The 14,300-nt window shown below is 34.1% G+C and overlaps 1 protein-coding gene across 1 annotated transcript in view; it reads left to right on the forward strand.

Annotated features, from left to right (window-relative positions):
- The window catches only part of LOC108756549 (glutamate dehydrogenase, mitochondrial), a 125,906-nt gene that overhangs the window by 94,158 nt on the left and 17,448 nt on the right, over window positions 1–14,300 (forward strand). The window contains exons 4-6 of the mRNA XM_018500435.1: window positions 6,918–7,075; window positions 7,188–7,343; window positions 10,456–10,666. Coding sequence (XP_018355937.1) covers window positions 6,918–7,075; window positions 7,188–7,343; window positions 10,456–10,666 — 525 coding nt within the window. The remainder of the gene's footprint in view (window positions 1–6,917; window positions 7,076–7,187; window positions 7,344–10,455; window positions 10,667–14,300) is intronic.

The following is a 14,300-nucleotide window of genomic DNA, read 5'->3' on the forward strand; positions in this document are numbered from 1 at the left end:
AGTACATATTTAAAAAATTTTAATTTATTTTAACCTATTCTTGTTTACTGGGATAAATATTTTTTGCTTTAATCTCATCAAAATCGGTGAGAAAAAATAGAATTCTTGAGTAATATCCTTACTTTTATATCTTATTTTATTTTTTTCAGTTATATAAATGTCAAGATGCGTGCGCAGAGAAGAATAGATTGCTCCGATATTTTGTCTCTTGCACCGTTCTGCAAAATCCAACATATACTATAGAAAAGTATATGGATTTTGGGTATATGGTATTGGGTCTATCTTATATGTTTACGTGGTGAAGACGTACACACAAGTTTGTGAAATATGGGATGGCACGTGAAATGCAGTCACGTAAAATGCAAGATGCTATATCATATTTACTCTACATGTAACATTTACTCAGGGTTGGGAATAATGCATTACTTGTAACGATGTTACATTTTGGTTACTTTTTTTTTGGTAATAATTTTGTGACGCCGTTACTTTTTTTTATTAGTAACGAAAAAGTAACGACGTAGAAATTTATTTATTGATTAATTGACCCCGTTACTCTTGTATCATTACTTTTCTATAGGTCACGGCCGTCACAGACAATAAGATTATAGGTAAATAAATTAAATAGACCAAAAACTTTTTGCCTGTTTTTCTTTCAGTATCCTCGCTTTAGAGCATAAGAATACTAAAAACTAAAATATCTATTATATACAATAATAAAATAGAATTAAACATAAGTATGTAAAATATTAATAAAAGATAAAAATGTTTAAAGATAAATATTTTTCTAAATATCTTATATTTAATTTATATTCTGTATTAGCATTCTGTCTTAGAAGTCTGTTTTAACATTTAAAAAAGTGTAATTATGCAGAAGACAGGCTTATTCATCAATTTTGATAAAATTAGGGTCGTTCGACGCGTTTTTGCACGAAATGAATGAATCTGATAGATTTCTTTACTTCAATAATCATCAATTTTAACCATTAATATTTAGTTCTTTCTTTTGTCTCAGTATGCCGAACAGAGCAATACTTATTTTTCTGCTAGATTCGTTCATTTCGTGCAAAAACGCGTCAAATGATCCTAATTTCATCAAAATCGATGAGTATATCTATCTTCTGCAAAACTACAAAAAAAAGTAATGGAAAATAACGATTTTTTTATCGTTACTTTTAAGTAACGCGTTACTTTTAAAAAGTAACTTTCTCCACCCTGAGGACTCACACACCTTACTTACATATATTTTGAAGAAAATTAACAGAGAACTGTTACAAAATTAATTTTTAAAGATTGGAAAATTATCTTTAATGAATAACATTTAATATGATCGTTTTGTCTTACAACTTTTGGAGACGCGCCATTATGTTTAATTATTTTTTAATACATCTTTAGATAATGATACAATTGCATAATGTGGACGGAAACATTTTTGAATCTTTGCCACATTCTTTATTTCCGCGAAAAACAATATAATATTTTCACTTTTTACTCAACATATTAAGTTACTGTTCATTTCACTTGGTCATTTCATAAACTGATGTAAACGTCCTTACTTTCTTCCAATTCCGACTCATGATGTTATTTCTAACAATTTTTACGTAGTATGGAATATATTCATGTAAAACAATTTGATATTCCACAAGTACAGTTTTAATGAGATAATACTAAGAAACAAATACTATTTTGCAACATGAGTGTAAATAGTCATGTCTGACATATTTTTACATGTTAAATACGAATCTGTTGACAAAGTTGATTATTACGTCACAATTTTGAACAAAATGATTTCAAAAAGGCAAAAAAACAACGATTTTGATGTAGTTTTTGCTTAATTTCATGAATGCTTTATCAAAGTACCAATTTTTAACTTTAAAATGCGTTCTGGTTCAGTTTAATATGATTTTTTGTTTCTAAGATATAAAAATTTATAAATATATAAATTTATATACTATTCTTTTCTCATGTTTAACACTTCGATAAAATTAATTTTTTCTTTTATTATGTATGATAATAATCATATTCAACATATTTTTACTTGCTGAATAAAATTGAATTGACATGAATCCGTTGGCAAAAGTCAGGAGACGTGGCAGTGTCTTGTGCTAAGAGTACGCGCAGTGAGACTGACCGTGTATCTTTACGCGATTCGTTTTCCAAAACGTCGAGTTTTCCAAAACCATGATTATTGGATCTTAGGGCTGAACCGATCAAGTTCTAAGTAGGCTTAACCGATAGCTTCTATTCGAAATATATCATGATAGTGTTTTTATTTTTTCTTTCTCTGCGTGCTCTATATGAAAACAATGCGATGCAAAGTTCTGATGTGTGCAATTTTCGCGATTTCGTTTTAAGAAACTCCGGTGTCTTTTTGATATAAGAAGTGCTAGCAATGCATCGTCAGCGAACGCTGTTATATCTTGTGCACTATTTGCATTTTCCAAGGGATTTAAACCATAGAGTTCTTAAACCATATAGTTCATTCTATACTATACAATAGATCGCTAACTTTTCTTAGATACATGGCTTCCAAAACTGTATACTGAATTCATGCGCGTGCGCGGTGTTAGAAAGTTTCGGACTAAAACATATGTGTAGATCATATATGTAGTATACCTGTTAGGTTACATATCAGATTTCACAACCATCACATTGCCATTACGCTCTGCACCAAATATTTAAATGATATCCATCTCTTCTTAAAATCATTCCTGCATATTCTTTTCCCTAAACTCTATACTTTTCTTACTGCCATTTTCGTTTTCTTTCCAATCTCTTTTAGGTGCTCGTTATAATCACCTCTCCTATTTAATGTAAAATCTAAATATAATATTCAAATTCCTGAACCTCTTCTATTTCCTTTCCTCCCCATTTCTATTTTTCTTTCTTCTCCCTTCCTCTTATATTGTATCTTTTATTGTAATCTACTATTATTTTTGTTTTTTCTATATACAATTCTAATTCCCAATTTTCCAAAAAACTCCTGAAAGTTCCCATTATATCTTGTAATATCTTTCTACTTTTAACGAATACAATATCATCTGCATATACCAAGGACTATATCCTATCTCTTTCTACTCTACATATCTCTTTTTTTAGCTCTTTATCTACCAAGTGTACAAGTATGAAATGCGAATTTTTTTTCAAAAAAAAAACACGTTAAATTCGGAATGATAAAAAGAGCTTTAGTCAAAGTATGCTCCATTGCTAGTTACACATTTTTCCCATCTTTCGGGCAATTTGTGGATACCACGCCAGTAAAAATCTTCCCCCTTTGCCGCGAACCATTCATCGAGCCATTTTTTCACATCTTCGTACGAACCAAAGCGCTGCTCAGCAAGTGCGTGATCCATCGATGCAAACAAGTGGTAATCGGAAGGAGCCAAGTCTGGTGAGTAAGCCGCATGGGGTAGAACTTCCCAGCTGAGTGCTTCCAACGTGTCGCGAACCGGTTTTGCCGTATGTGATGGAGCATTGTCATGAAGAAAAATGATTTTGTGTTGTCTCTTTTGGTATTCTTTTTTCAAGCAGCGAATGGTTCAAATTGATCAATTGTTGTTGGTAGCGTCCAGCATTAACCGTTTCACCAGGTTTTAACAGCTCATAATAGACCACACCCTTCTGGTCCCACCAAACAGAGAGCATCGTCTCCTGCCAAAGCGATTCGGTCTTGCGGTCGATGTGGATGGTGCGCCTGGGTCTACCCATGATTTTTTGCGCTTGAGATTCTCAAAATAAATCCACTTTTCATCCCCACTAACGATACGATGCAAAAACGACTTCCTTTTGTATCGTGCAAGCAAAATTTCACATGTGTTTTTGCGCCTCTCCATCTGCCTGCCGTCCAACTCATGCGGTACCCATCTTCCGGTCTTCTGAATCTTTCCCATCTCTCGTAGGCGATTGGAAACAGCTTGTTGACTAACGCTCAATTGCTCTGCGAGTTGTTTTTGTGTTTGTGAATCATCTTCGTCCAACAATGCTTGCAATTCCACATCTTCATACCTTTTTGGCGGTTTTCCGTGTTCCTTGTCTGCAACATCGAAGTCACCACTTTTAAAACGCCGAAACCATCATTCACATACGTATCTTGCGATGAAGCGTGTTCACCATAAGCTTCTCGAAGTAATCGGTATGATTCAGCAGCAGTTTTCTTCAAATAAAAACAAAAAATTAATGCTGTTCGCGAATGCTCTTTGTTTGGTATAAATTTCGACATATCGAACACAGCAACACAACACTATGCAAACACTTTTTCAATTTATCACTCGTGCGCGTCTGACACTTATTGATGGCACTTCAAAATGGCATAACAGTCAAATCTTTATACCACACACTGCATTGATGCGCCATCTGTTTTCTCAAATCCGTATTTCATACTTGTACACCTGGTAAATCTGCTATATACAAATTGAAAAGGAGTGGACTCATTACACACCTCTGCCTTATTCTTTTTGTTCTCCGTATATCCTTGCGTCCTCGCTTTCACCTCTACACCATATATTTTTCTATCCTCTTTATAGTCTCACTTATTCCTTTTTTTCTTAAGGTGTCCCATAACTTGCCTTTGTTCTCTTATTAAAAGTTGCCTTCAGATCCGCGAAAACATGTATATTTTTTTTTCTTTTGTCTCTATACTCATTACTAGAGCCCGGATAAAAGTTTTGAGTACGCAACCGTAGCTAGCTCTCCCTATTATACCGCATCTCCCACCTCCGCGGCGCCATCGCTTGCCATGGCTTCGGGCGAGTGGCAGTAGGGATTTATGAGGAATTATGAGGAATTTACGCGCTACGGTTGACTGGAATTGGTACGTCGGTCGGTAAATAATCCGGACTCTATTCATTACTATTTCTTTGTATCAAGTGCGTCAGTACAAAGATGTTATCCATTTTCGATCTTTCTCTTGTAAATCCTGTTTGACTTTCTGAAACTAGGTTTTTTATTTTTATCTCTTTCTCAAGCCTCTGCTCCTTAGGACCTCTGCATATATCTTGTAAGCTGTGTACAGGAGAGAAATTCTCCTGTAATTTGTTACCCTACCCTCATTATCATTTTTGTACAACAGAACGACAATGCTTTCCTTCCATTCCTATGGAACTGTACCTTTTTTCCATATCCTTTGTAGTAAATTCATCAACTTCCTCCATAAGCCTTCTCCAACTCAACATATTTACATGCTTCCATTGGGATTCCATCCGTTCCTGATGCCTTTCTTACTTTCACCGCTCTTTTTATTTTCTTCTCCTTCAATTTCTCTTTCTCCTCGATCTCTTGTGTTATATGTTGCATTCCGTGTTCTCCATTCATTCCGTCCAATAACTCCTTAACATATCTTCTCCATTCTTTTTTCCCTATATTGTTATCTTTCCATATTCTTTTGCCCCTTTTCTTATTTATGGACTTCCATTTGTTCGCTTCTCTCCTTAGCTTTCTGAATTCCTTCTTCTCTTCTTCGTTTTTTGCTCTCTGTTTTTTTCTTCAATAATTCCCTAAATATTCTTTTCTCGTGCATGTAGCTCTCTACTTTGCTTTTTTTCCATCTTATATACATACATCCTCTTCACTTCCCTTTTTTTCTTTGTACAATTTTTATCCCACTAATCTTTGTATCCTTCCTTCTTCTTTTGATTTTTTTTTTTAATAAGGCACCCTAGACTATCTGTTTGATTTCTTCCCATTTCTCCTCTATTTTATATTTCTCATCCTTCTTCTTTTCTTTCTTCTCCTTCGCTTTTTTCATTCTAGTCTTAAAATTTCTTATCATCTTCTTTATCCATAATTTTTTCTTTCCTTTCCTCTTCTTATATCCTATTTTGTTCCTTTTTTTCCTCCCAGTCCTTCGTCCTACATCCTTTTCTTCGAGCTTTATGCAAAGAGGTAGATGATCAGAGTCCACTTTAATTCATCTATCTTCAATTCTACAATCTTGTCACATATAGTACATTTTCATTTACTGTCGCATAATCTATTACTGAACGACTCGGCCAGCCTTGCGGTGGTGGGGGTCGCTTGCTGAAATCAGCCCAAAATGTGCAAATCTTTGCAGTACTGCTCTACATGTTTAGACATTTAAATTTGGGAAACCCTGTATATACAATTATACAATATATAAAACATTTTTTTCCCAGATAAATGAACAAATCAATATATAAATATAAATAAATAAGTACAATTTGTACCAACGTATAGCTCAGCGGAATTTTCAGAGCACCTACGGAATTATTCCGTTTTTCTTAGAAAACACAATATAAATCTAAAGAATAATTGAATAATTCCAATACGAATCCATTTTGAATAATTTTTTAATACGTACTCTAATAAATTCTTGAAATCATGTTTGACACTTGCTTGACAATTTATGTTGCTCCACGCTTTGAAACTAAGAGAGAAAAGGACACATAGCGGGATTTGACAAAGATATCAATCGTAGTAACATCATTTATTTCTTCGCAGTTAGCAAGTTTGGGTTCTGAAACTTGTAAAAGAGGTAAAATTGCCTAAAATGAGCACAGTATATCACTCCCTTTTACCATGGTATTTATATCGGGTTAATAGGCGCCGTTGGGTTACCTATGTGGTTGATAAAGCAGTCACAACATCTATAAAATAATTATTCACACTCATATAGCAAAAAAAGAGTCAAATTTTGTTCCATAGTATAATTAGGTGGTATGGCATTTCGTACGTCTTTGTATTATATTGAATTAGTTATTTATAAATTACAATATATGTAATATAACATTGTATATTTATATAAATATTATAATCTTCTTCAGTCATATTAAAAGCGCTATTGTATTTTTCTAATTGTAAGAAGGTTTTAAATGTACCTGTGATCTAATATCATATTATGGTGTGTTAATATTTTAAAAGGTTTAAATAAACGTGCATAAATAAAGGAGTATGATAATGTGCAGGTACTACGCCCGGCTGGGGAGGCAAAACATTTATTCTTCAAGGTTTTGGTAACGTGGGTTTGCACTCTATGCGTTATTTACACCGCGCGGGTGCTGCATGTATAGGAGTGATCGAACACGATGGATCTATTTGTAATTCAGAAGGTATTGATCCAAAGGTACGTGGCAGTTGTCTTCAGCATAACTATCTCAAATCTTTGTACGATTACGTGACAGAATTGATGACAAAACTTTTTTTGTTTAATATTTACTCATTTCTATGCGTTTCAGGAATTGGAAGAGTACCGTATAGAAACTGGTACTATCGTTGGTTTCCCTGGGGCCGAGCCATATAAAGGCGAAAATCTCATGTATGAGCCGTGTGATATATTTATACCCGCTGCCATAGAAAAAGTAATTACCAAAGAGAATGCGGGACGTATCCAGGTAAAGATTACTGCACGTAAAATTTATTTCTGTATATTATAATTGTTAATATACTGGTTTCATAATTGTTCATCTACAGGTGTATCAGATAGATATTTTTTTTTTTTTAATTAAATACCAAGGCACAATGTACTTAGTCTACAAGACTAACAACATTTCTTTTTTTACCTAATCTGCTTCATGTTCATATATATTAAGATTTCTCCATTGAGAATATATAAGGTGTAGTAAAAAGAAATCTATTATTTTTGCATTAAATTGAAGGCTTTATTTAGCATAGTTAGAATGATCCGATTTAAGTCAAATATGCACCGTTTTGTTCGATAACTTGTTGCCATTTTAAAGGTAATTTCATTATGCCTCTCTCATAGAAACCCTCGTCCCTATTGGCAAAAAACTAGGACAGTCGATTTTCACAAGCTTCTCTTGAGGCGAATTTTTCACCAGCAAAATCATTCGCCATAGACAGGAACAGGTGGTAATCACTTGGTGCCAGGTCCGGACTATAAGGTGGATGCATAAGAACCTCCCAACCAAGCTCCCAGAGCTTGTGGCGAGTCACTATCGATGTGTGTGGCCTGGCGTTGTTTTGATGGAACACAATTCCTCTCCTATTGGCCAAAGCTGGCCGCTTCTGGGCGATTGCTTCTTTCAGACGGTCCAATTGTTGACAGTACAGGTCCGAATTAAGAGTTTGGCCGTAGGGGAGCAGCTCATAGTAGATGATTCCCTGCCAATCCCACCAAACACACAGCAAAACCTTCCTGATCGTCAATCCTGGCTTGGCCACCGTTTGCGCCGGCTCATCGCGATTCGACCACGACCGTTTTCGCTTGATGTTGTCGTAAGTGACCCACTTTTCATCACCAGTAACCATTCGCTTCAGAAATGGGTCGATTTTGTTGCGATTCAGCAGCGATTCGCAGATGGAAATTCGGTCCATGAGGTTTTTTTGCGTTAACTCGTGTGGCACCCATACATCGAGCTTCTTTTTGTATCCAGCCTTATTTAAATGGTTCCAAACGGTTTTTTGTGCAATGTTTAGCTCCTGGGCAATCGAAACAGTGCTTACATGACGGTCGGACTCGACGATTTCCATTATTTTATCGACATTTTCGACAATTGGCCTTCCAGAGCGTGGTGCATCTTTGACATCAAAATTACCGGAACGGAATCGACGAAACCAAAATTGCGCGATATTGACTGTTACAGTATCAGGACCATAAACACTATTCACATTTTCAGCCGCCTGGCTTGCGTTTTCGCCTTTATCGAAGAAAAACTGTAAAATATGGCGTATTTTCTCTTTGTTGGTGTCCATCTTTGACACGCGCTCAAACAATACTGACTCAAGCAATCACAAAACTGTCTGAGAAGTTTTTTTAGTACGAAATCTTATCTTTCTAACGCCATTTGGCGTAACCCGATCGCACTTATACAACGCGAGATACAGATTACTAAAGCCATCTATTGGAAAAATAATAGATTTCTTTTTACTACACCTAATATTTAAATCTAGCACTCATAAACTTTTACTACGTATCAATCAATTCGAAAGGTCATCCTCTTGAATCTTTTAATTAGTCCACTTTGGTCTGATGCGCTTCTATATTGGAATAATCCTGTAGTTTTTTCTTGTGTTTTTTTGCAATTCTTTTGGCCTCGACAGCGATTGTTTCCACTTCTAGATCTCTATGGAGGTCATCGTTGCGGATGTTGCAAGGGCACTAACAATGTTTCTGAGAACTTTGTTTTGAAATGTTTGAATTCTTTTTAGATTACTCGGTTTAATGCAATCCAAGTTGAATACCATATATCCAAATTGGTTTCAGTATTTGCTTATATAGTAGCAGTTTATTGTGCAGTGTATTGTCATTTGTGAATTTTTTCCTATTAGTCAATCTTTTTGTATTTAGTTCTAAGTTCTTCTATTTTCTTCTTAATATATTCTTTCCAACGCAGTTTGGCATCAAGATTCATTCCCAGGTATTTTGCCATATTGACATGAGGGATTTGATCTTATTTAATTCAATTGGTAGTTGCTTTATTTTTTTATTAGTAAAGTTTATCTGTATAAATTTATTTTCATTTAATTAAGTATTTGACAAGGTCTGGCACAAAGGATTTCTGCTTAAACTTAGAGATGTTTTTCTAATCCAATATCACTCTCTTGAATTATATATAAAGAAAAGATACTTTAGAATTAAACAAGATGAAGCTTTTTTGGAACTGAAAGAAATAAAAGTTGGAATGACACTGGGAAGTATACTGGATCCGATGATGTACTTGCTCTATATTAGGGATGTCTCCAAAATAAAAAATACTTATTTTCATTGGGTGATTTATCCGATTTGGGAATCATTATTACGTCTGCTATTTTTTATAGTTTGGGAACATATAATATTTTAATTTATACGAAGCATTAATAAGATACGTCGATTTAACTATTCTTTTCGAGGAAGTTGTTTGAGTATTTCTCCTGTGATAAGATCAAAGCCAGATGCTTTTTTTTAGGTTTAATATTTATTTTAATTATTCTAGCCTCTTTTTTTGGGCGTGACCAATTTTATTTCTTCTTCTTTGATTCCCTCAATTCTTCGTACCTGCTCTCTCTTGTTTCCTTCATTGTTTACTTTTCCTTCCATGTCATTTGGACTGAAGATATCTTCCAAATATTCTGCAAATATTTTTGCTTTTTCTTTATTATCTCTTGCCTATTTATCATCTTTTGTTAGTATTGGCAGTATTTGATTTGTTGGCCTTTTTGTGACTTTCTATAATTTATAGTCAGTATATTATCAGTATATATCAGTTGTCATCAATTTGAAGATAGATGTTATATTGAATAACATATTGTATTTATATTGAATTAATCTTTACTCAATTGAATTACCAAATATTAAAATTATTTAACGATTTTTAATTAATTTCTTGGAAGTGTTTTTATTTCATATATATTTTATATATTATTTTAAAAATGATTGATGATTAACTGAGTTGATCTATGATTTATTACATTAACTTGATGAAACAACAATATTATAATTAACCTGAAATTTTAAATAATCTTAGACGGTAATCAAAAGATGATAATTAAATTATATTTTTGAAGGCAAAGATTATTGCAGAGGCTGCTAATGGACCGACTACTCCTGCTGCAGATAAGATTCTGGTCGACAGGAATATCCTTGTAATCCCGGATTTGTACATTAACGCTGGTGGTGTCACAGTTTCGTTCTTTGAGTGGTTGAAGAACTTGAATCACGTATCCTATGGCCGTCTAACTTTCAAATACGAAAAGGAGTCTAATTATCATCTCTTAGGTACGTTAGATGACAAATTTAATTAATCAAAATAATAATAATAAAAAGGTCATATTATTACGAGCATGAATAAGTGACATAATTAATAAAATTCGTACTAATCAAGGGGTGATTTGGGGTCGGCGCGGTAAACAATGCGCAATATTATATTATAATAATTCTAAAACTTTTAATAATTTAGGATTATAAAAATTTCGAAAATTACAAAAGTTCTACGTACGTGTACGTTTCGGCTATATATTTTAGTCATTTTCAGCAAATCTTATATATACTTAAAATCTTAAGCGGCTTAATAATCTTTGAGCGTCATTTTCAAAATGGAATGTAAGTGTCACTTGAATGTTAATCTTTATGATTGAGAATTAACGTTGAAATGTTGAACATAGGTGCGTCGCCAGATTCATTTATGAAAGAATATTTTAATACTATATGCATGAAACATCTTTTTCACAAACTTTATCTGCGTTCGGAAATATCATCCGAGTGCCTCCATGTACCGTTTTATCCTTGTTGTCCAATGAAACAAGGATAATATAAAATGGGCATACAGATGATGTTTCCAAACGCAGCCTAATAAAGTTTGTCAAAAAGATATTTCACACCGTCCTAAAGATGTTGAAGTCCTATTGAGATATATCACAGTTACATATTAACATTCAGTGTTCTTGGGTCATCGAAGCAGCAGTTCTCATACGAATGCAGTGGTCAAGCACCGTTGGATGAGGTACGATTGGATTGGATGATCGCTTAGAAAAATAAGGAAATTAATTCCCAAATGAGAGCATTTTTTTAAATTATAATTTTATCATGTGTATTTCGGAAAATGTTGCAAATTAATAATATTATTTTAGGAATAAAATAAATAAAAGATTTAATTAATTTTGTATAATAAAACCATTTATTTTGATGGTTTTCTTTAGTTAACTTTTAATTGGGTGTAACCTTCAGTTGATGGTTCGAAATTACACCAAATTTGAGCGTTTTTTAAAGTGTTTAATATATAAATTTGAGCGTTCTTTTTGAGTATTTAACGCCCAAAATTGAGGGTATTTTTTTGTAAGGGACGATAAAATATCTTTACAGACTCGTCAGTTATTAAAATATATTTGAAGAAAATTCACTCGTCAGTTATCTTACAAGATTAGATGTACAATGAGTAAAAACATTTTTTGTGACAAAAAGCGGAATCACAAATCAACAAATAAAAATAACAATAAAAATAATATAAAGGCTGATTTACATTTTGTTCAGAACGTCAATGTAAGCAATCTAAATCTTCAGTGTCGTTTTCGAAATTAAGACCATTAGATTGTTGCTTAATATATATCATTTTAGACATGGTGCGCTTGTTATAATAACTCAACATCTAACACACATCCCAATCAAATTCGTGACTATGATACATATGTCTATGTTCAGTGATAGCTGAGTGAGAGGGTGAATTTCTACGTATGTGATTTTGATGTTTAAATGCCCTAGTTTTTAGTTTTCTTCCCGTTTGTCCCACATAAGATGTATCACAGTCCTTACAATTGATTTTATGTACAACGTTTCTTTTTGTAAATTTGGCAACGAATCTTTGTTATTCTAATGAACCTACTTAATTTGTTAAAGCTAAAAAATGAAATTCTATAATATGTACGCTATTATTGTTCATGATTTTTTCGGAAATTCCTTACAAAAAAATACCCTCCATTTTGGGCGTTAAACACTTAAAAAAACGCTCAAATTTGGGTGTGATTTTGAATTACCAACTGAAGATTACACCCAATTAAATGTTACATCCAAACTCCGGAAATGGATTTAAAAAAAAGAGGGAAGGATGGAATGTGGAAGAACGGTCAGACTCTTATCTGACAGGTATCCGCACAGAGACGAGTAGCGCGAGTCGAACGCATCCTTTTTGTGCTCGCCTCAGAATATGGGTCAACGTCTCATAAAGACATGATACTGTTTCCTGCGAGCGATGCGACCATCGGTCCGAATTTCGAGTCAAGGAATCTAATTCGTTTAACTCGGGAATGGACCACGTGCGATCTCTGAAAAGTCAAGGTTTAACGACTACGAGGATTTTTTAAGATTTTAAGAGAGAGATAAAAAATTACTAGTATTGTTTATTATTACTAACCGTTATCAATCGGACAGAAGATAAAAAAACAAGATTATACATTAATAAGCTTATTTATTACAAACTAATTTATTACATTGACTGATATGATTATTATAAAAGGAAAGAAAAATTCATAGATTTACACGATAAATCATTATTAACTACTTAACATATGATGTCTATTTAATAACTATTTTAAATTTTTATGCATGTTAAATCGCTAGAGAATCAGGTTTTAGGGTGAGCACAGCCCACTGGTTTTGTTTAGTCTATTTCATGGATAACGGAGGAAAAAGATTAAAAAAGAATTCCACCGGAATAAATATGGATTGGGGGAATTCGGAATAAATACAGGAATACAGGAATAGGGAAGTTGGCCGGTATTTCCATGCCGGATTTCGTGTTGGTCAAAATAATGAGAGCCAATTGTAAAGGTTTCTTCGGGAATAGATGCGGTAATCCGTGGAAATTGTCTAATGAGTGACTTAAAAGTGTCACTCTCTTGGATGCGGAAATATTTATTTGCATTATGCATAACTTGCCCGGGGTCTTAAACTATGTCTCGCATCAAGCGGGTGAAATAAAAGTCTGAAATAAATTTTCTAAAAAATTTTCAAACGAAGAATCCTCAGAAACAAAGAATCTTTTTTTTTTTTTATTAAAACTATGAACACCAATTGGAGTCACCATTATGACGTCATTAAAAAAGTATCATCATTGTCCGGCCAATGGCCCTATCAAAGACCAATAATGAGATTGTTTTGTGTAATCTTGGTAACTTTGAGCACGATTTCTATGATTATTCCACAGGTAATCATTAGTTTTAAATAAAAAGTGACAACTGGAAAAGTTACTTTACTATTTGAATTTTTAGATAGCTAAATTTGTTAGATGCGATGGAAACTTGCAATGTATCTTTGAAACTATGACGTCCTATATGTTAACAACCGTAACATTGGTTAAGTTGTATACATGTTACTTTAACCGGATTAGGATCTCAATGGGGAGGAGGAATTTCTTCTAAGAACTTCACGCTATCCGTAGAGTTTGTCGAAGATGGAATTCCTCTGGGGGAAACCGGGATTGAAATGACGGATGAATCGGGTGTTAACGGAGGGTGTTCAGAAAAATTCGCTCTATCAGAGCGTTTGAAAACACGGGTGACGGAGATCGAGGGGGAAATGAAGAAGTTCGAGGGAGAGATGAAGGAATTCGAGGGGGAAATGAAAAAATTCGAGGGGGAGGTGAAGAAGAAAAGGAGGTATCACCTCTAATGCGTTACGGTTAGCAGGTAGAACCGGCGATGGCGGAGCCGGCGGTAGCGAAGATGGAGGCAATACGTCCTCGACTGAACGACTCCGATCTCGAGAACCCTCAAGGTATTCCTAGTACTCTTGGTCCAGCAATCTCCACGCTTCCCGGTAGACCCGACTTCTAACCCTTGTAGGGGCGGTTTAGGCATAGCATTATGGTTTAACGTTAGGTTTTGTGGGTGCGTATATATATATATATATATATATATAA

Source organism: Trachymyrmex septentrionalis, unplaced genomic scaffold (genome assembly GCF_001594115.1).
Source record: "Trachymyrmex septentrionalis isolate Tsep2-gDNA-1 unplaced genomic scaffold, Tsep1.0 scaffold128, whole genome shotgun sequence".
Lineage (NCBI taxonomy): Eukaryota > Metazoa > Arthropoda > Insecta > Hymenoptera > Formicidae > Trachymyrmex > Trachymyrmex septentrionalis.